The sequence below is a fragment of the Etheostoma cragini genome, chromosome 12, assembly GCF_013103735.1.
Source record: "Etheostoma cragini isolate CJK2018 chromosome 12, CSU_Ecrag_1.0, whole genome shotgun sequence".
NCBI classification, from domain to species: Eukaryota; Metazoa; Chordata; class Actinopteri; order Perciformes; family Percidae; genus Etheostoma; species Etheostoma cragini.
Genome location: NC_048418.1, coordinates 4115573 through 4136051, shown reverse-complemented (window position 1 = coordinate 4136051; position 20479 = coordinate 4115573). Strand labels below are relative to the sequence as shown.

Sequence of the window (20479 nt, the reverse complement as noted above, 5' to 3'; positions counted from 1 at the left end):
CAGCAGATAAACACAAACTATTTATAGTTGGTGAAGGGTTTTTGAAACTGTTGAGTACTTTCAGTTTGGTTTAGGGAGTAGCTTACTAAATGGCTGAATGTTGGCTGAAAAAATAGTCAGCTGTCTTTACCAACCACCTAATTGTTACAGTGAGAATTATGACCAATGAAGCAACATTCAATTTTTCCATTTTTTTCAAAATTAAGATAAAGAATGCTATTTAATGCATGTATTTTGTTTTCCATGGCCCAAAAACGAGGTAGGTATCAAATGGTGGATTATGTTACACCCCTACTTTTTACCATGTATAAACCTTGGATTTTATTCATGAATGAAGACCTGTTGGTGCTCTCCAATTTATGTAATACTGGACCTACGTCTTCATAAAAAGAAATGATAGTCTTGGGATGTGTGTATTCATCCAGCAGGTCATCTGCTTCATTTGAGTAGCCCAGTGGGAAAACACAACGTTATTACAATGTGTTCATTTAAAATTTGGTCTTTAGTTATTTATTTATGCCCAAATAAATGTGTTGGTTCATTAATGTTTATTTGGGTTATCTGTTGGTTGTATTTAGAAAAGTTACATTGAAATGCCTTCATTATGATAAATGAACAATATGTATGCTGAGTAGCACTTTATGAAATCTACATGATAGCTGGGCCCACTCCATCTGCTGAGAAAGATCATGTGCTTTAATTCCGCTCTAATCTATGTGACTGTGTTTTTTTGAGGTGTCAGTCAGGACACGGGAGTCGGGTATTCCATTTAAAATATTTAATCAAGATGGTTAGGTGGAACACATGCTGAAACTTTACAGTAATATTTGTGTGTGTGTGTGTGTGTGTGTGTGTTCTAATACAAATGAAAAATGGATGTTACATTGCAAATAAACAATATAGAAATACAAAAAACATTAGGATGCATTGTAATAAAATGTATACTATGCAAGGAAAATAATTATCTTGAAATAATGATAGGATCAATTTAACATAATGATTCTAAAATGAGTACAAAAATAATGAGTAAGAGAAGTCATACTGTATATGTGATTTAATTTCAACCTGCAGTGACAAACAGTAGTCAGGCTGTAGCTCATTGAACACAAAGGACACACAGCAACAGCCAGGCTCCTGGTCGCACCAGCTCCATTGACCAGCAAAAAAGTAAAACTAAAATACATGTGTACTTTTGTATGTTAATTACTTACAGTTGACGCAATACGGAAAAGTAAAGTATTCTTTAAACTGACAGTGTTAAACGTCTGCAGTTAAAAGATACTCAAAAAATATTTAACATCATAAGATGAAGAGTCAGTAGGGCGATCAAAGGATGATACATTTGTAATTTTTTTCCAGCTCTTTCATTTCCTCTTCATGCCGTTTCCTCAAGGTCTCTATTTCTTCTTTTAAAAGCCTTGATTGGTTTTGTTTGTCTTCCATTTCTTCTTCATGTGTTCTCTTCAACGCCTTTACTTCTTCTTTCAGTGTTTCTTCTTTGTGATTTGAGAGGTCTTTTAACCGATTGTACTTTTGACCATGGCTCTCTGCTGACTCTAGTATTTGTCTCTCATGTCTTTGCTTCATGTCCTGTATTTGCTCCATGTGCTTCTCCACCAACGCTGTGAATTCCTTGGTGTATTTCTGTCTGAACTCATTGAACTCTTCAGCCTGTTTTCTGGCCTCCTCTTCATATTTCTTCTTCATGTCCTCCAGTTGTTTCTTATAGCTTTCCTCCAATTCTTTTCTTTCCTTTTCCTCCTGTTCTCTTCTGTTTCTATCTTCTTCTTTTCTTTTCTTTTCATATTTTTCTCTTTCCTGCTCATATTCTTCTTGGAGTTTTTTAAGCTTTGTTTGCTCCTCATGTCGTTTCTGTTCATTTTCTTGATTTCGTTTGTCCCACCATTCTTCTCTTTTCTTTTCCCAGGCCTCTCGTTTCCTTCTCATCTCTTCTTTACTCTGCTCCAACTTTTCTTCTGATTCTGACTTAAGAGCTCCAATTGTTTGCTCCCACTCCTGCCGCTGAAGTTCTTCCTGCTTTCTCTTCTTCCTGTCTTCTTCTTTTCTCATTTCCTGTTCTTTCTTTCTCTCTGTGCGCTCCTTGTTGATGTTTTCATCCATTTCTTCAAGTTGTTTGGCTCTCTTTTGTTCAATATCTGCTTTCTCTTTTTCCATTCTTCTCTGCACTGATTCCATTTCCTCCTTATGTTTCATTTGAAGCTCTTCTATCTGTCTCTGCATTTCTTCTTCTTTCTCCTTCAGGATCCTGTCCACTTCCTTCTGTATGGCTATCTCGGCCTCTTGGAACATCTCTGAGGTGTAGCAGTTACCGCCATTTTTCTCCAGTATTTGGTTGGACTTCTTCAGCAGCTCTCCAACTTGTGTGAAATCATTCTTAACCTTATTATTGAAGACCTGGTATCTTTCTCCACAGTCACGTATCAGGTTTTTCAAATAGTCATCAGAGTCGTCTATATAACTCTGTATTGATTGGCTGAGATCATCTCCTCTGGTGAATATAATGATGATAAAGTCTCCTGACTTCTTACCAAAATATTTCTTGATCAGTTCCACAGAGTTCTTTTCCTCTTCAGTAAAGCGACCAATCTGCAGCACCAGTAAGAACACATGAGGTCCAGGAGACAACATGCTGATGCATTTCAGAAGCTCCTGTTGAACGTCATCATTGGACAGAGTCGTGTCGAACAATCCGGGAGTGTCGACCACAGCAACAGGCTGTCCATCAATCACTCCTGTTGCTTTCTCACAAAACTTAGTGACAGACTTTGAGCTTCCTTTAGATGTAAAATGTTCTTTGCCCAGAATGGTGTTTCCAGTTGCACTCTTCCCATTGCCAGTCTTCCCAATCAGCACTATCCTGAGACACTCTCTGCTCTGATGTGTATCATCACCTTCCACTTCACTCTTCTTTTTAACATCCTGCAGTTCAGCTTTAAGTTTTGCATTAGCCCTCTCCTGCTCTACAACCTTCTTCATCTGAGCCTTGGTGAACATGTCCTTTGTGAAGAATCTGGACTTAGCGACTCTCATCTTTTCCACACCATCCAACAGCTTTGGGATCTGCTGCTTGTCCTTGATGTTGAGGACATATTTTCCTCTACAGCTTTCACAGAGCTCCTGGATGTCCTTATCCTCTAGAAAGTTAACAACAGCTGGAGCTGTAGGATCTGACTCCACTGTGAACAGGATCATAGTGAAGTCATTGACTGCAGAGCTGAATGTGTTCTGGATGGTCTGTAACTCTCCCTTGTCTTCATCAGTGAGGGGATCCACAGGTAGGACCAGGATGAAGGCATGGACGCCCTCTGGATCACAGAGGGAGATACACCTGAAGGACTCCTCCATCACTGCCTCCGGAGGTTTTCCATACAAGGCAGGCAGCTCCACCAGGGAAACCAAACGTCCACACACATCTCCCTGATGTTTAACACACTCTGATGAGTTCGACACTAAAGGAAACTCTGTGTGACCTAAAATGGCGTTGGCTGCTGAAGTCTTCCCTGCTCCTCTCCTCCCACAGAGAACCAGGTTCAAAGCTGGTTTGATGTGTTCAGATACAGGCGGTGGGGTTTTGTTGTTTTTACTTGCTGTTTCTTCAATCTTCTTCATTAATGATCCATGGTTATCTTCAGACATGCTGTAGTGTCTTCCTCCACAGTCCTTAAGGAGTCGATTAACAGGGACTGTGATTTCTTCCCACGGATGTGTCACAATGATCATTGAGTACTCAAAGGCATCTTGACCAAACAAACTCAGGATGGACTTAAGGTTTTGTCTGTTCTCCTCTGTGAATTCAGGAGGCTTCACTAACAGCAGCAGGGCATTTGGTCCAGGAGGACAAAGAGTCACACAGTTTTCCACCTCTCTTCTCAAGTTCTTCCCAGACAGACTGAACATGTCTGGAGTTTTCACTAACGTTATTGGTTTTCCTCTCCACTCTCCACGGATGGCCACACATTGTTTGGTTGACACAGGTCTGGTTTGGTTATGAAAAAATTGGTTACCGAAGATGAAGTTACCAATTTTTCTCTGTTTGTCCTCGCTTTTTCCAAGCAGCACAATTCTTAATGCAGATGCTGTAATACAATAGAGAGAAAGGTGAGATGACATGAACTCACTAAGAGGCTGTAATCACTACACCAGAGGTGGAAAGTAACCAAATGTTGTGTGGTCTAGCATCTGCCAGACCTTACTCCACAGCACTGTGAAGATCGGTCTGGCAATGCCAGACTAGTCCTAGTACTATCCTTTCTGCTTTCTATTCACCAGCTAACACTATAATATTATTCACAATTAACCTGAGTTTAAAGATGCATTTAAAATACCAACTTAATCACCTGCATATTATATTCCTAAACATCTGTTGTACATAAGAAATTATACTAGTAAAGGAAATAGTGTTTTGTCCATACAGATCAGTGTATGTGGAGGTTGAGGTGGTCAATGGGAATGTACATGTGTTAGCCACAAATTATTTCTATATATGTGCAGAAAAAAAAGCGGCATTACATTTCCCCTAACATGATTTTAGCAACTGCAATGTAGCAAAATATAGGAAATACTAACATGAAATTAATTAAGAAATTGTTTTTATTGTATTTTCTTGCCTTTCAATAGCAAAGATTTGTGGGATGTGGTTAGGTTAATCATGGAAAATGACGCCTCCAAAAACCTATCTTCCAATACATGATTAGCATTGTGATACATTTACTTACTGTGAATCCCAGGGTTTTCCCCTGGGAGTTGCACAGGGATTTTCCTCGTAATTCCTGTAAAAAGATGACATCTTTAATATGCAGCTTAATGTTGTTAAATAAAGGAGCGTTGTGTAGGATTTAGTGGCATCTAGCGGTGATGTTACAGACCAACTGAAAACCCTTCCCGTCCTCTCGCCCCTGTTATGACAAACTGTCCTTATTCTTTTTTTCCCCACACTGTCTTTAAACACTTTAGGCCAGATTTGAAACCGACACATTGGAAAAAACAGAACCCAACACGAATTAAAAAAAGAGACCCAATCCAGAAGTGACCCGATGACGGTCACACCCTGTCTGGACCAAAAAAAACAGAATGTGTTGGAATTGAACAGACCTACACAATTCCAATCAGGTGTTGTGTCAAAGACTGTTCCCCCGTTGATATGCGTTTCCCCAACCTAACCCTGAACAAAACCTTATCCCTAACCCTAACCCAGGAAAGGGGGTTCTATGCATTTTAACAGTAAGGGAAACACATTCTCCTCCCTTTTTCAAGCAGGTAGAGAACCTATGGCGGTTAGGTATCATTAAAACCTCTCTGGAGCCAGTAGTTGGTTTGTCCATTCTGGGCTACTGTAGAAACATGGTTGTGCAACATTAAGGGCTCTGTGGAAGAGATCGACTCCCTATGTAGAGGTGAAGGGCTCATTCTAAGCTAATAAATAAAAACAAAACAAATCTAAGTTGCAGGTGATTATACACTATTAAAACAAAGTAATGAATATTATATTCCGATATATCCGATATATCATCCTAAATTCTAAACACTACTCCCTAAACTCTTCCTTGCATAAATGTGTCTGCACTTACCAGCCGTTCGAACAGTTTCCATGATAGAAAGCTTCTGTTTTGTAGATGTTGCATCCTCAAATGGTTCATAGGTCACATGCTTTCCGTTGTTCTCCTTTGCAGTTTGACCCAAACGTGTTAACAGCTCTGAACGATCAAGGTTCTTCTTCTTCTTCTTCAGGTACCTGTACCTACATTTTCTGATCAGGTCTTTTAATGGAGGGTGTTCCATGTATGTTTCCATGGAAGCTGAACTCTCCTCTCTGGGTGGGGATATCAGTAAGAATGAATGATCGAATGATTTATCACTGAAGAGCTGAAGGAATCTGCAGAGTCTCAGTTTGTGTTCTTCAGTGAAGCCTTCAGCCTGTAGAACCAGCAGGAACACATGAGGTCCGGGAGCAGAGCATCTCACACAGGTTTCTACATGTTCTGTCAGATCGCGTTGAGAGATGTTGGGGTGCAGCAGATCTGGGGTGTTGACGACAACTAATTTTTTCTCTTGTAGCTGTCCACTGATTCTCATAAAACGTTCAGGTGCTTTGTTGAACACAGTCTCTCCCAGTATAAAGTTCCCCACTGAATTCCTCGCAGAACAGCTGTTCCCCAGCAGAACAACCTTCAGCTCAGACACTGTAAAACACCCAAATAATAAGAAAGGGCAACCAGTCCATATCCAGCATTAAATAATTTAAACAGATATAATCTCAAATAGCAGAACACCATAGTTCAGTTTGACTCACTGTTAGGTGGCAGAAACTCATAGCTGCTTCTGCGCTTCAGAGGAGGCGGATCATCTGTGGTTGGAAGGAGACAACATTTGTTTACTTATTTATGTAATCAAATGTAATCTTAAGTAGAGCTGATGCCGGGCTGTATGTTCACTTTGTATTTTTAGTTGTTGTGGTGTTTAGGTGATTGTTGGCAAGATAATCAGGGGCCTGACAGTGTAGAGCCTTATAGGTTATGGTGAGGATTCTGAATTGGATTCTGTAGGTTACAGGAAGCCATTGAAGGGAGCAGAGTAGAGGAGTGATATGGGTACGCCTGTTTGATCTAGTAAGAAGCCTAGCAGCAGCGTTTTGAATGGACTGTAGGCGGTGAAGGACAGATTTATTGAGTGAGGAGAAAAGGGAATTGCAATAGTTAATATGGGAGGAAATGAAGGCATGGATGAGCATCCAGTTTCCATCCAGGGGGTCAGTGTGGACATTGTGGAGGACTACAAATACCTGGGAGTGCACTTGGACAATAAACTGGACTGGGCCCAGAACACTCAAGCCCTCTACAGGAAGGGCCAAAGCCGTCTCTATTTTCTGAGGAGGCTGAGGTCCTTTAACATCTGCAGGACAATGCTGAAGATGTTTTATGAGTCTGTGGTGGCCAGTGCTATCCTCTTTGCTGTTGCATGCTGGGGCAGCAGGCTGAGGGTAGCGGATGCCAACAGACTCAACAAACTGATTCGCAAGGCCAGTGACGTCGTGGGGGTGGATCTGGACTCTCTGTCGGGTGTGTCAGATAGGAGGATGCTGTCCAAACTACATGCCATCTTGGACAATGTCTCGCACCCACTCCATGGCTTGCTGCTCAATCACAGGACCACTTTCAGTAATAGACTCATTCTCCCAAAATGCACTACAGAGCGCCACAGGAAGTCATTCCTGCCTGTGGCCATTAAACTTTTTAACTCCTCCCTCTAAGTGTCTGACACACACACACTTAGAGAGGTTGAAACTGGACAATATTATCTGTATTATCTGTTTTGTGCAATAACACTGGCCTGACATGTGTGCAATTTCAAATACCACAATTATTATTATTATTTAACTTTTCACCATTCCAAATCCTTAATTATGTTAATTATGTAAATAATGTATAATAACATTCCTTTATGTAAATACCGTACGTATCCAATTCCTTATATTTCTTCATTTCTTGTATTTCTACTCTATTTATAATATTTGTGCAACTACAACACAGAGTTTCCCTTCGGGGATCAATAAAGTATTTCTGATTCTGATTCTGATTCATCTCTAGTTCTGACTGAGAAACCACAGCCCTTCATTTGCTAATGTTGCGTAAGTTAAAAAAACAGGATCTGATCAGTGATTTGATCTGAGTTTCAAAGGATAGGGATTCGTCAAATGTCACCCCAAGGTGAAAGGATTTTTTGGCTTTTGTTTTGGATTGTTGTGGCCCAGAATGCCTGATTTAGCAGGAGCTGTCCTCAATTTAAATCATTGTGTTGCCTCATTTTCCAATTTTCTTGCATCCACCATGTGTATTTCCTACATAGATTCTGATTTGAAAACAACTTCAACAGCATAATGATGTAGGCTACCCAACTTATCTAATGCTTTTGTTGATGTGTTGTTCATGCATGAGGTCATGAATGGGAGGCTATGAACTAATGTCAATTGTTGAAGATTCATAAGTTATAAAGGAATGAAGTAACACACAAATAATGAATTAATTCATGCATGAATTGATAATTCACGTACCCTTACCATAAAGTGTTACCATAACTCTAGTTCAAATCTGTGGCAGCAGTTCCAAATAATTCGTTTAGTGCCATGCAATGAAAAATCCCTTTTCACAAGGTTTTCAGTGCAAGTGTTGTGAGAAGTAGGCCTATGTGTGCTGTTGGCAAAATTGTGTCTAATATTCTCTGTGTGTATGTCTGACGTGGGCTGGCCCATGTTGCAACACGTTTCACTCTAAAAAGCGTGTGCATGCAAGACTACAGTCAAACACCAAGGGACCTGGTTTTAGTTCAGGGAAATCTGGTCAACCTAACCCGGACACCTCCTGTGATACCTGTGTTGTTTGACCCATCTGCCACCCCGACCTTAACCAATTTCAAATTACATACCACATGCACTGTTTGGGTAGAAGTGTTGCAAAAGTCAGGAATGTAGATTCCCTACTTAGTGATGCAAGAGAACACACACAGTATGTGAAGTAGCAGTGACCGGTTCAGGATGGGGTGAATCCTCTGCTCACTGTCTGTCTGCTCTGTCACTGAGCAACAGTTCTTACTGGTTGTTATATTTAATGTTTTGTTGGGACTGACCAATCAGAGGATTTTAATTCAGGGCTTTTAGACCAAATTTATCAAACACTCTTTTGTTTTCTATATAATGTAGAGAGAGAGAAGAGTGTTATTCAGATTAATAAAGACTCACCTATTGCTGCAGTCGCCATGATGAGTCCTCTACTGCAAACATCAGAGACTAATTCAACAGGAAGCCTACTTCTGGGTGTGATAATCTACAGAAAGCAGAATTCAAATCTTATTCACATCACATAGAAAATGTTTTAAAGCAACTTGGAGCTCAGATTGGTTACTGCAGACAAACAAGTGAAGGTGTGTTTGTGATAAACAGATTTGTCTATAAATATAGCTAAATTAAGGATGGATGTTAGCTTTAAGGATTATTGTTTTTCATGTATAGTATAATCACATCTAATAAGGTTTGCTGTTGATAATGTAAAATTCAGAGATTTAACAACTTACAAAATAAACTTTTTATGTTATGTCAAACCTATAGTACTATAGAAATAGTTTTGCAACATGCTTAACTGTAGATGATTCTGCTTTTCAATTCGTATTTACCTTCAGTTGAGCTGAAATTCTACTGATATTTGCCTCTTGCCACCAGTTCAACCCAGTAAATTTAGATCTTCAGCAGTTGTTTCGATTAGTCAGATACATATTTAGTCAATATTTAAGTAGATTTAAGTATATTAAAGGATTTAAATTGGGGTCAAAAAAGCTTCAGATCGGGATACGTAGGCAGAGGTAAAAAGACGAATAATTGGACAGGGATTGTTTAGTGTCATAACATGTTTGATTTTAGTTTTCATGAGTGTGATGGTGTGTTGAAAGAAACACCTGCCATCGTCACATGGAAATCAATCAGCCATGTGACGATGTCAATTTATATATATATAGATCTATCTATCTATCTATCTATCTATCTATCTATCTATCTATCTATCTATCTATCTATCTATCTATCTATACATACATACATACATACATACATATATATATATATATATATATATATATATATATATATATATATACATACACACACACACAACTTGGCTTTTATTTATGCTATATTTATATATAAATAAATGTATTTTTTAGTATCAAAACGTTCACGGACTTGACTCACATTTAGGCCTACTGTAGGCCTAGTGTAAAAAAACTAAAACTGGGTATAGGTATTAACTTAGCCTACCATATATCATATTTAAAATCTCGACAATTCACTTCGGTCTAAATGTTGAAATAAACATTTGCTTCAGTCGGTTCAGTAAATAAAGATTTTAGAGATCAAACACCGAGTGAAAACACAGAAGGACACTCCCAGCTCCGTTGGATCGGGGTCGTTTATTTCCGCGTCAACACGTAGGCTACAGTAAAGCCCAAAACTTCTCTGGTTACAGATGAAGTGTTAATAATACGTACGGTGTTCCCACATATAGGCTACGTTACTTTAATTAGGGACTTGGTAATTTTTTCTTTACTTTGGTCGAGTTCACTTACCTGGCTATGAATTCTTGCTGCGACACAAAACCCAGTGAAAGTGAAACTTAAAAAAGGTCAGAGGAAGCGCCCCCCCCCCCCCCCCCCCCCCCCCCCCCCCCCCCCAGCCAAAAATTGTTGTCATCTTTGCAAATGTAAATTCTGATGACTGTTAATGTTGTTGTTAATGTTAATATATTGTGATATTTTTCATTTAAAAATATAGTAATATTTTAAATAATTAAAAGACGGAGCAACCACAGAGGTGCAACACACCATCAGCTCGGTAGTAAATGTTAGAGCTCCACCTGTTGGACAAAACAAGGAAAAAGGCTATCAAACAAGACCAGACCTGGTCGTTGGCTTTGGGGGAATCGGGGTTGAAACGATCTATTCCACAGCATCCAAATATGGGATGTAGCCTACTGTTGAGAACAACATATCTTTGGGGTCAAGCCGAATGTACGGGTTATTCATGTCTATCTATTGATTCACTCATCTACCAAAAATCCATTTGAATATTTTCAAATCTTCAAAGCAAATATTGATATACCTACGATTAATAGGCCAGAGATTGAAGCATGTCATCTGTTTCAAACCAGTCAACTGCAGTAGACTCCACTCCGGTCCAGATGTGGCGCTGATGCGCTTGAATCCTGTCTGTAGACCACAGGAGCAGCGTACTTCAGGAAAGGTTAAGGAGTGGGACGTCCGTCTGTGAGTGTGTAGCCGTGTGTGGATCAGACATGTCGGGCTGCAGGCTGATGAGAGCCGTCAGAGTGAAGGAGTTTGGAGCTCCGTCAGTGCTCAGACTCTGCTCAGATAGGACTGTCCCTCAGCCTGGACACAGACAGGTAAGACCATAGACTATTAATATTAATATACAATCTATGCGTAAGACACTCTAAAGCAGGCTGGATCACTAGTGCACGGTGCACAGGTGGAGGTTCAGCCATATCCTTATTGTGCAAGAGTGGCAGTAAAGCTGCTTATTCCCAAACTCTACATACTGTAGCCTACATATCTCTTTAGATGGTTCATACTGCTACAAAAGCTGCCACATGTCTTTATGCAAACACAAGCCTAACTTTTATAGCTATTTAGCATTCAATAGGCTTCATCAGACAGTTGCTTAAAGGGTGAATAGGCCAAAACATTACAATAAAGCCAACCGAGTGCATGTTATAAATATGAAAAAGCAATAAATACAAGATGTCATTTGGATTAAAACATTGAGCTACTATGAAAATGAACTGGGGAAACATGTAGGAGAATACTGTATGTCTGTTGTGTTTAGCCTTTGGTTATTGGTATGTCATTTAATCTTTCATATTCCCATAAAAACGTTTGCATAAATATGTGTCTAAAATGTAGACTATTCAATGTGGTCTCAACTGTTTTGTATGACTTGCAGCTCTTCCATGTCCACTGTCTCTGTGCTGCAGGTGTTGATTCGTGTCCATGCCTGTGGAGTGAACCCTGTAGAAACTTACATCAGGGCCGGGACCTACGCCCGTAAGCCCCCCCTGCCATACACACCGGGCACAGACGTTGCTGGAGTGGTGGAAACCGTTGGAGAAGGAGTCACTGCAGTAAAGGTCTGAGGAAAAAACACACAAGAAATGTGGAAAGATTGTACATTATTGTGTTTAGCTTCTAAGATAGTATGGCATCCTTGGCAAAAAAACTCATGTCCATTTACATTTAAAATACATTTAAAGCCATCAACACCACCTGTTTTTTATATTCAATTTTTTACTTATAATATACCCCAGCAGGCTAATATACAATTGTGTGTGGATTGATGTTTCTGTATGCCTGTGCTAAATTGAAACTGAATTATTTTACTCTTAATGTTATTGTTAATCAGTGTTACTGTAGAGTTGTCTGAATACTGTCTGCAGGTAGTGTGCCTTCACTAAAAACCATCTTAGAGGAAGTTAGCCCATTAAACGGCTCAGGCTTACACAAGAGCAACACTGATGTTTTTTAGAGTCTACTGTACAGCTTTGATCAGGGTGTATACACTCTGGGATCTACTGTTATTTATAACCGTTCATGGTCTTCTGACTTCATCCAGTAAGAGAATACTAGCAGAAATATTTAACTTTAAAAACAATAATAATAATAATAATATAATAATAGCCAAACTTCAGAAATCTAAAATGAGTCAAATGAATCTAAAAACATATGAGTGTACATAATATACACACATCACTAGTAGGCGTGATGCTAATGGAGAAAAGTGTCTGCACACCAACACCAATCCACAAATGAATTCAAACGTCCCAGCTGGATATGCTTCAGTTCCAAACGTGTCAAACAGTGAGACATCAGGGATAACAATCACCTTTACAGACTACTGCTACAGCTTTGCTTGTTCTGGTATAGCCAATAGTTAATGGTGGCTAATGCTAGCTAGTTAGCAAACGTCTGGCTAATGTGAACCAGTGAGAGGCTGCTGTCATGTTTTACAGTAAATCAGAGTTGTGTGTGTGTGTGTGTGTGTGTGTGTGTGTGTGTGTGTGTGTGTGTGTGTGTGTGTGTGTGTGTGTGTGTGTGTGTGTGTGTGTGTGTGTGTGTGTGTGTGTGTGTGTGTGTGTGTGTGTGTGTTCTGCAGGCAGGCGACCGTGTGTTCACCACAGCCACAGAGTCTGGAGGTTATGCAGAGTACACTGTATCAGCCGATGAGTGTGTCCACAAACTGCCCGATGCTTTACACTTCACCCAGGGGGCGGCCATAGGGATCCCCTACTTCACCGCCTACAGAGCCCTGGTTCACAAGTAAGACCACTGAACCGCTTTGGTTAACCGTGCTGGTGGACGAGGTCTAGAATATAGGTCTGAATTCAGCTCTTTACCTTTTCTTTCATATCACTTTTTGAACTTTAGTTGTGCACGTTTTATTTACGCATTGTCAGAATTATCCTTCAAAACAACTTGGCTCCTATAGTTGGTTTCTACCTTTTAATGGGATTTGTTTACAATCATGAATATATAGAACACCAGACTTAAGCATGCCAGTTCATCGCAGATGTCATGACTAAAATGGGTTTTAACTGACGTGTGTTGCAGAGCTCACGCCAAAGCTGGAGAGACCGTTCTCATCCATGGAGCCAGTGGAGGGGTACAACTTCTGTGACTTTTAAAAAAAAATTATATTAAAAATCTAAATGGTTTCTACAACCACAGTGCGTGTATGTGTGTGTTCATATTTTTAGGTTGGTGTGGCAGCGTGCCAGTTGTCCCGTGCTCTGGGTCTCAAGGTGTTGGGGACAGCAGGGACACCAGAGGGAATGAAGCTGGTTCTTAACAATGGAGCTCACCTGGCTTTTAACCACAGAGAAGAGGGCTACGCCGATAAAATCATGGTATACACACCGTGCACACACACACGGTCAACACACTAGGTTCATTTTGTGTCGGATTTGTCCTTTAGATCTTATCTTGGTTCTATCATGCGTTTTAGGAGTGGTTTCAGTAGTATTAATGTTGTGTGTGTGTGTTTGTTCCAGGAAGCCACAGAGGGCCGGGGCATAGATGTGATAGTAGAGATGCTGTCAAACGTCAACCTCAGTAAAGACCTCCAGATGTTGGCCTTCGGAGGACGGGTTACGGTCAGTAGGACTACAGCCCGGGGACCGTATTCACAAAAGATCTTCTCTTAACACAAGCACTCTTCCTAAAATGCACTAAATGTTCCTAACTAGGAGTTAACTCTTAAGATCTTCTCACAAAGCTGCTCACTCAAAGCTCACTTTTACTAAGGGACCGAGAGAACCCCCAAGCTAAGAGAAGGGACAGGGTTGGCGTCATGTTTCATGAATGACCTTACTCACTATGTCTATAGTGAGTTGTTGACATGAAGCCAGATTAGAGCGGGGGAGATATAGCGCCGCTCCAACATTTTAAAAACCAATCAGAGTGGTAGTTGTGCCCCAGTGTAGCTTGTTCCCGTACATGTATCAATACCCGCATCTTTCTCTTTTACTTTAGATCATTGGCTGCAGAGGCTCCATAGAGATCAACCCCAGAGACACCATGGCTAAAGAGAGCAGCATCATGGGAGTGGCTGTTTTCTTCGCTACACCGGTACAAAGCAGTGACATACATGCCCCGTTTTATACACACGGTTTGGGTTTAAAAGCCTAGAAAACACTTTGGATGTGGACATTTGACTGTTTCCTTAAACATAGCTTTGTTAGCTTTTGACATGGAGCTAAGAAAACATGTTTTTGCAGTTAGTTATAATACCTTTTGTACATTTCTTCCTTTCCTGCTCCTCTCTCAGGAGGAGAACAAGGAGTGTGCAGCGCTGCTCTACGCAGGGATGGAAGCTGGTTGGCTGCGTCCAGTCGTCGGTTCCCAGTATCCGCTTGACAAAGCAGCCCAGGCCCACCATGACATCATTGAGTGTCCTGGGGCTGCTGGGAAGATAGTCTTGACCATGTGATGACGATATCACAGGTCAAAGGTCACTGAGTAGGGCTTTGGCTGTTCATAAAGGGGGAAAGAAAACAATGGTTTATGTGGTTACATTAAGCTTTGAATGATTACTGATAATTACCTTTGACATTTGAAGGAGTTACTACTAATGTTCTGATTTATTATCACTGCCAATCTGTAAAACATACGTAAAAAATATATGTTAACAAGATGGATGAGAGCAGTTAAACTGACTCTAAGGTTGCGGGCCACACAACCAAAACAAATGGTTATAAGTGTCCCTGTTAACAAGTGAATGTTTAAAATAGATGGATGTGCAGGGTTCCCGACTGTACATTGGGTCTTATTTCATCATGAAGGGGCCAAAATATTTTCCAGCGGACTGATGGTGACCAAGTCGTCTGCCTTGTGATATTATTGATTTCTTACTGACGGTGGACAATGTTGCAAACATCCATTCTTTCTTAGATGGAAAATCTTTTCTCTATCTTGGGTTTTAAAGACACTTAAGAATATGGGAACTATGCATTGATTCTAGATCAAACTATTTGTAAAATTGTGAATGAACATAAAATAAAAGACTAACATGACACAAAAAATAATTTTTTGGGGAATATTTTTGTGACAATCCCATTAAACAATATTGACATTTGGGGGAAAAGGAAATAATGGGAAAGAGTCAAGTTAAAGGCTTGTTTCTGAGAAGTACCTGAGTCATACACGACACCTGTGCGTCTCAGGTGACAGACGGCTCTACTGAGCATGCTCCAGAGAGGACCACGTAACTTAAGCTAGACAGACACAGTTCCACAGTATCTGCTACATCACTGTAGCAACAAGCAAATTATGGACTTTACGCCCCACAACAGTAGACAGTGCTTAATTCATATGCCAGTGGATTGTACCATGTACCAGGTTCTTTTTAACAGGTGAGCAGTTTGTAATGGAATATTTTAAATTATCTTGCACTGTAGTCATTTCTTTGGTTTTGGTAGATGTTCAGACACTAAAGCCAGGTATTTTAGAAAAAAAGTTCAGTGCCCTCTTTGGGTTATTGTGATGAAGGTTATTCAGCTGGGGTTTATTTAATGTTTATTTAATTGAAGTATTGTCACGTCTACTCACATGCTTGCAGGATTGAGGGAGAAGACATTTAGCTAAAGCTGGAGGTCAGTCAACTTGTAGGCAACGAACCCGATTCCCAGGGGGAGGTCATAGTTTTTGATTGGGTCAGCAACTACAAAGAAAAACAAGAAATAATTTTTAATCTAATAGAGAAATTAGACATTTCTAAAACACGGACAACACAGTACTGGGAAACTAAAGTGCTTCAATGTTTGTAGTTATAACGGCAATAACTGACACAACTGACAAGGATTTCTCAGGTTAGACATCTAATCATCTGGTCTGTCCATCTATCTATCTATCTATCTATCTATCTATCTGTCTATCTATCTATCTATCTATCTATCTATCTATCTATCTGTCGATCTATCTATCTATCTATCTATCTATCTATCTGTCTATCTATCTATCTATCTATCTATCTGTCTATCCTACTCAAACAATTCACAAAATGAGGACAAAGAGGTTCAAAGAACAACCATATTTTATTAATGTCAATTTTAAGCAAAAAGTTGCTTTCTTAAATACGGAATTGTTTATATCTGCAGCTTTAAGCTATATGTCACTGAATATGTTGTCTTCAGTGGAGGTATCTGTACTAGGTTTTTAGGAATGAATACCCAAATACGTTTTTTCATTTGAAATTGCTCAAACTCTGTTCTTTGTTTGGTCATGCTCCCATTCTGTTGATCCACTCTGGTTTAAAGATATCATGGAAGGATTACTTTTGTGGAGTAACTCGTATTTGTTCATCAGAGGAGAGCTCCCTGCAGGAGAGTCCATTAGGAGAAGAGCTTTAGCAGAAACATGATAGGCCTCATTCTGCTACAATGTCTGGCTGTCATCCATCAGTCCGCATCCTCTGGGGACAACTCCCTCTAACGATGCCACACACACACACACACACACACACACACACACACACACACACACACACACACACACGTAGGTTTATTGCCAACACATGTCACTGTTTGTTTGCCTAGCAACTCAGAACAAACAGTGACAAATGGCTCATCAGCAGCAGCCTTGTTTTCACCTGGTTTTAAAACCCGATCTGAGTGATCCGACCACAAGTGGACAGCTCTAGGTAGAGAGATTTGCAAACTTTGGTCGAAGGACACAGTGAGGTCCCTGATGGGGCTCCAGGGGGCCCCACACAATCTGAAGAAGAGTTCAATTCAATTCCTTTAATCCTTACAAACCAAATTCATACGTCCCAAATTATGGATATCCCAATCTGTTCCTCATTAGCTCAATGCAACAGGTCTCATGCCAACCCTGACCCAAGACCATTTATTATCATGGCCTAAGACATGTTTTTTGTTTTTTTTTACAAAACTTGGAGCATAGACTTAGCAAAGACTGTACTCGTAGGATTCATTGCATTTTATATGCTGTTGGGCAGACTAGGGATGATTGTAACACCTTTTGTTTTGGCACCGAATTTTTGGGTACTACAAATAGCAATGTGTTCAACTATATCACATTCTTAATTACTTCATGTCAAAGATTTTAGATTTTGGATTTGAAGTAATTTTTGAAAATCAGTCTCAGCCAAATGGCTTTGTGGTCAGACGGACAACACACAATGCTAGAAAATTAAGAAACAACAACAAACAACAGCCCTGACATTGCTGTTGGTGATGATTAGATAATTGATTGTTGCTTTTAATCAGATCTTGACAGTGATGCAGCTGTATGGGGTTGCAGCCCTTTGGAAGAGATGCTACCTCATCACCATGTTACCTCTACTGTAACACAACATGACCAGTAAGTACACTATTTAAACAATGGATGTCCATTATCAGTTTCACCATAACTACATGAGACAGTAAATGGGAAATAATATTGTGGAGACTGTGTCTCTATCGTGGTATTCTGTACAGGTGGTTTACAGAGGAGTGAACCCAGAGCAAAGGAACATTATAATTAGCTGAAGTAGAACTGCAATCTGGTTTGACAAACTTAGAAAGAAGATATCAGTCCTATAGATGGCTGCCTATTCTCAAGTATGATGGCACTCGACTTGTGGTGTTTAAAGCTATAAAAAATACATTTGAATAACTCAACAACAATGTCTGTTTCCAAAAATCATGACCCAGTTACTCAAGATAATTCACAGACCTGGTTGTGAGCAGTTTCATGTAGGAACTATTTTCTCTCTAATGAAATACACTCACTAAAAAGAAACATCTCTACAGCTGTATCTCCAACACTGGGAAACTCACACTAAACTATTTAGATTGATAAATACCACTACGGATTATCCCATTATACATATATATATATATATATATATATATATATATATATATATATATATATATATATATATATATATATATATAAATTATACAATATGTAATTTTCATACAGTTTTTATTGTGGAAATGTGAATTTGTTTACAGGTATTTTGCTGATGTTGCTGCTGTCAGTCATCAGAACCCAGTGTGTGTCCCCTGTCCCATCATGCCCTGCTTCCTGTGTGGTTTGTTCTGAAGATGCCCTCATCTGTCACAGACTGGCTAACATTATTGGTAACACAAAAACATTTACAGCAAAAGACAGCTTTTGTGTTTCATGCCATCCAGTCTAAACGGCAGTAATTGTTTTAGATTTCATTTCCCCTCACATACACTGCAGTAACATGACACTAGTAGTAGTATATTACCCCTGGGACCTGCTGTGCTTACAGAACTGTACTGTATGTGTTAACTGTGTGTGTGACCAGACGCTCCAGGCACGACCCAGGCTATGCTGCTAACCGAAGGCTCCATATCCACAGTCCAGCCTGCCTCACTGTCTGACCTCAGCAACATTACAGTCATAGGTTAGTCAGTACTGCGTGTGCATTTGTGTGTATATTTGTGGGTTTTTTGCATTTTACAGTACATTTTACATTCTCTTTCCGAAAATAAGAATGTGCAGATAGCAACAAGGTAGCTGCTTGCCAGATGCACCCACTAGGAGGTGAAAGTTCTACGCTCAATGGCTTTAAAATGTTGGGTAACTATAAGTATGTCTTTCCATCTTCCAGGTCTGAGTCATAACCATATCTCAGTGCTGGGTGAGAAGCCCTTCAGAAACCTGACGTTCCTCAACACCTTACTGCTGGACCACAACCTCCTGACCAGCCAGGCCCTACAGGGGGGAGCTCTGACCAATCTAACCCGGCTAGAGGTCCTCGCCCTTGGCCAAAACCTTATTAGCATGGTGGGTACCTCTTCAGGGAGAAAATATTTTTTGGGAAGATATCTGAAATAGACTGTACTTTAAGTACCCATAAAGCTTGTACCTTTTCCTCTCACATGATTCTCTATGTTGATGTGCAGATCCAGGGTGTCTGGTTTGAAGGTAACAAAGCCCTGCGGAGCCTGAAGCTAGAGGGAAACTTGCTCACCAGTTTGGACTCTGGTTCCTTCCCTCTTAATGACCTCAGAGATCTGGAGAGTCTGGATCTGTCAGATAACCTGATATATCATCTGCATAGAAACACGTCAGTACATTTCTGTTTTTTTCATACTTTATCGCAAGAGCGCACATTTCCAATTCTTTACAGTATTTTTGCATTCTCCCAGTGATTTTGTCTTACGATCTTAGCTTTGGTAGGTTGTGGAGTCTGCAGACTCTGGATCTGTCCAGGAACCGTCTGAGTTCTGCTCCTGCTGAGGCTTTTTCCTACCTCAGCTGGCTGACAAACCTAAACCTGGACCTCAACTCATGGAACTGCTCCTGTCAGCTGCTGGAACTGGCGGCCTTCCTGTCCAACTTCATACAACAACCAGACAAGGTGCAGGATTTCTTCAACCTGAAGACGTTTTTAATGCAGCTTTACTTATTTCAGAAACCGGCACAGTAAAATAAATTATTGAAGTAAAATAATAACAGAGCAGAAACATTTTATTTGCTGACTGCAAATTAAAAAAACATAAAATTTTATTAAAGGGAAAACTGAAATAACTTTGTAATAAATAAGCAATTTAAGGAGATTATACTCAATGGAGTGTAGCTTTTAAGGTTTGGTCATTTAAATGATTAGTACAAGATTAGTTGACCTGACATCTTCCCCCCCCCCCCCCCCCCCCCCCCCCCCCCCCCCCCCTGCTGCTCTCAGACCCTCTATAATGGCCGTAGGATGGTGTGTGTGAGCGCTGACAACCCAGCCATAACCACAGTGCTGGAGCTGACTGAGGCCAACTGTGTCCCATCAAATCAGAACATCACAGTACAGATAGAAGCAAGAGGCAGCGTGACACCTCAACTGTATGCTCGAGATCTGGCTATCACAGCCGTCATCTGCTTCATTGGTGAGAATGATGCTCAATACAATGGACGCAAAGGATTGCTTTGTTTATCTGTGCCATGATGTAAACTTAGAAATTCATCAGAAAAAAGTTTTGATCTCATAAATAACAACAACCCAGAAAAAACGACAGCATTTTGCTTGCATACCCATACAGTTGGAAACAACTCAGACCTCAGGGGCAGAAAACTAGAAAATAAGGCAAACTCAAATGTTGCATTTAGAGTGCATTAAACAAAAAAAATTGCACATTCTTTTTTTTGGAGTCATTATGATTAGCCTATCTGAGAAGCAGTCAGGAAGTGATGACGTGGGTTGTCCAGTGGCTAACATTGGTATGTTTGCAGCTGTTAGCTGTTATGTGGAACTGTAAAATTGGCTTATTTAATGGCAACACTGCCAAAGTTACATGAGAAATAAACTTATTTTTGAATAAACTGCAATTTACTCTATTGTTCAACTGGTCAGCACGCTGGTTGAGGAGGTAGCTAAGAC

General features: G+C 40.1%; 2 protein-coding genes across 3 annotated transcripts; one reads left to right on the top strand and one right to left on the bottom strand.

The window, feature by feature from the left end:
- Nucleotides 1-888: 888 nt before the first annotated feature.
- LOC117954871 lies at nt 889-18856 on the bottom strand. 2 transcript variants are annotated; one of them, XM_034888914.1, is made up of 6 exons: nt 18852-18856; nt 8753-8837; nt 6311-6364; nt 5589-6200; nt 4737-4790; nt 889-4097 (listed from the first exon to the last, which is right to left on the bottom strand). In XM_034888914.1, exons 2-6 carry the CDS (start codon nt 8769-8771, stop codon nt 1327-1329), a joined length of 3510 nt encoding a protein of 1169 aa, XP_034744805.1. In that variant the 5' UTR covers nt 8772-8837; nt 18852-18856; the 3' UTR covers nt 889-1326. The 2 variants fall into 2 exon arrangements, with proteins under 2 accessions (XP_034744805.1, XP_034744803.1); XM_034888912.1 differs by lacking the exon at nt 18852-18856 and having other exon boundaries at nt 8753-9022.
- On the top strand, nt 1045-14916 carry cryz (crystallin, zeta (quinone reductase)). Its single transcript, XM_034888915.1, has 9 exons — nt 1045-1049; nt 10808-10961; nt 11553-11705; nt 12728-12891; nt 13183-13234; nt 13329-13478; nt 13623-13724; nt 14104-14199; nt 14399-14916. Coding segments are annotated over exons 1-9 (1035 nt in total). The 5' UTR covers nt 1045-1047; the 3' UTR covers nt 14561-14916.
- Nucleotides 18857-20479: the final 1623 nt, after the last annotated feature.

Coding starts and splice junctions, on each gene's coding strand:
- cryz (XM_034888915.1), top strand. Junction 10,962..11,552: donor CTCAGCCTGGACACAGACAG/GTAAGACCATAG, acceptor TCTGTGCTGCAG/GTGTTGATTCGTGTCCATGC. Junction 14,200..14,398: donor CTGTTTTCTTCGCTACACCG/GTACAAAGCAGT, acceptor CTCCTCTCTCAG/GAGGAGAACAAGGAGTGTGC.
- LOC117954871 (XM_034888914.1), bottom strand. Junction 4,791..5,588: donor GGAAACTGTTCGAACGGCTG/GTAAGTGCAGAC, acceptor ATCTTTTTACAG/GAATTACGAGGAAAATCCCT. Junction 4,098..4,736: donor GGAAAACCCTGGGATTCACA/GTAAGTAAATGT, acceptor ATTGTATTACAG/CATCTGCATTAAGAATTGTG.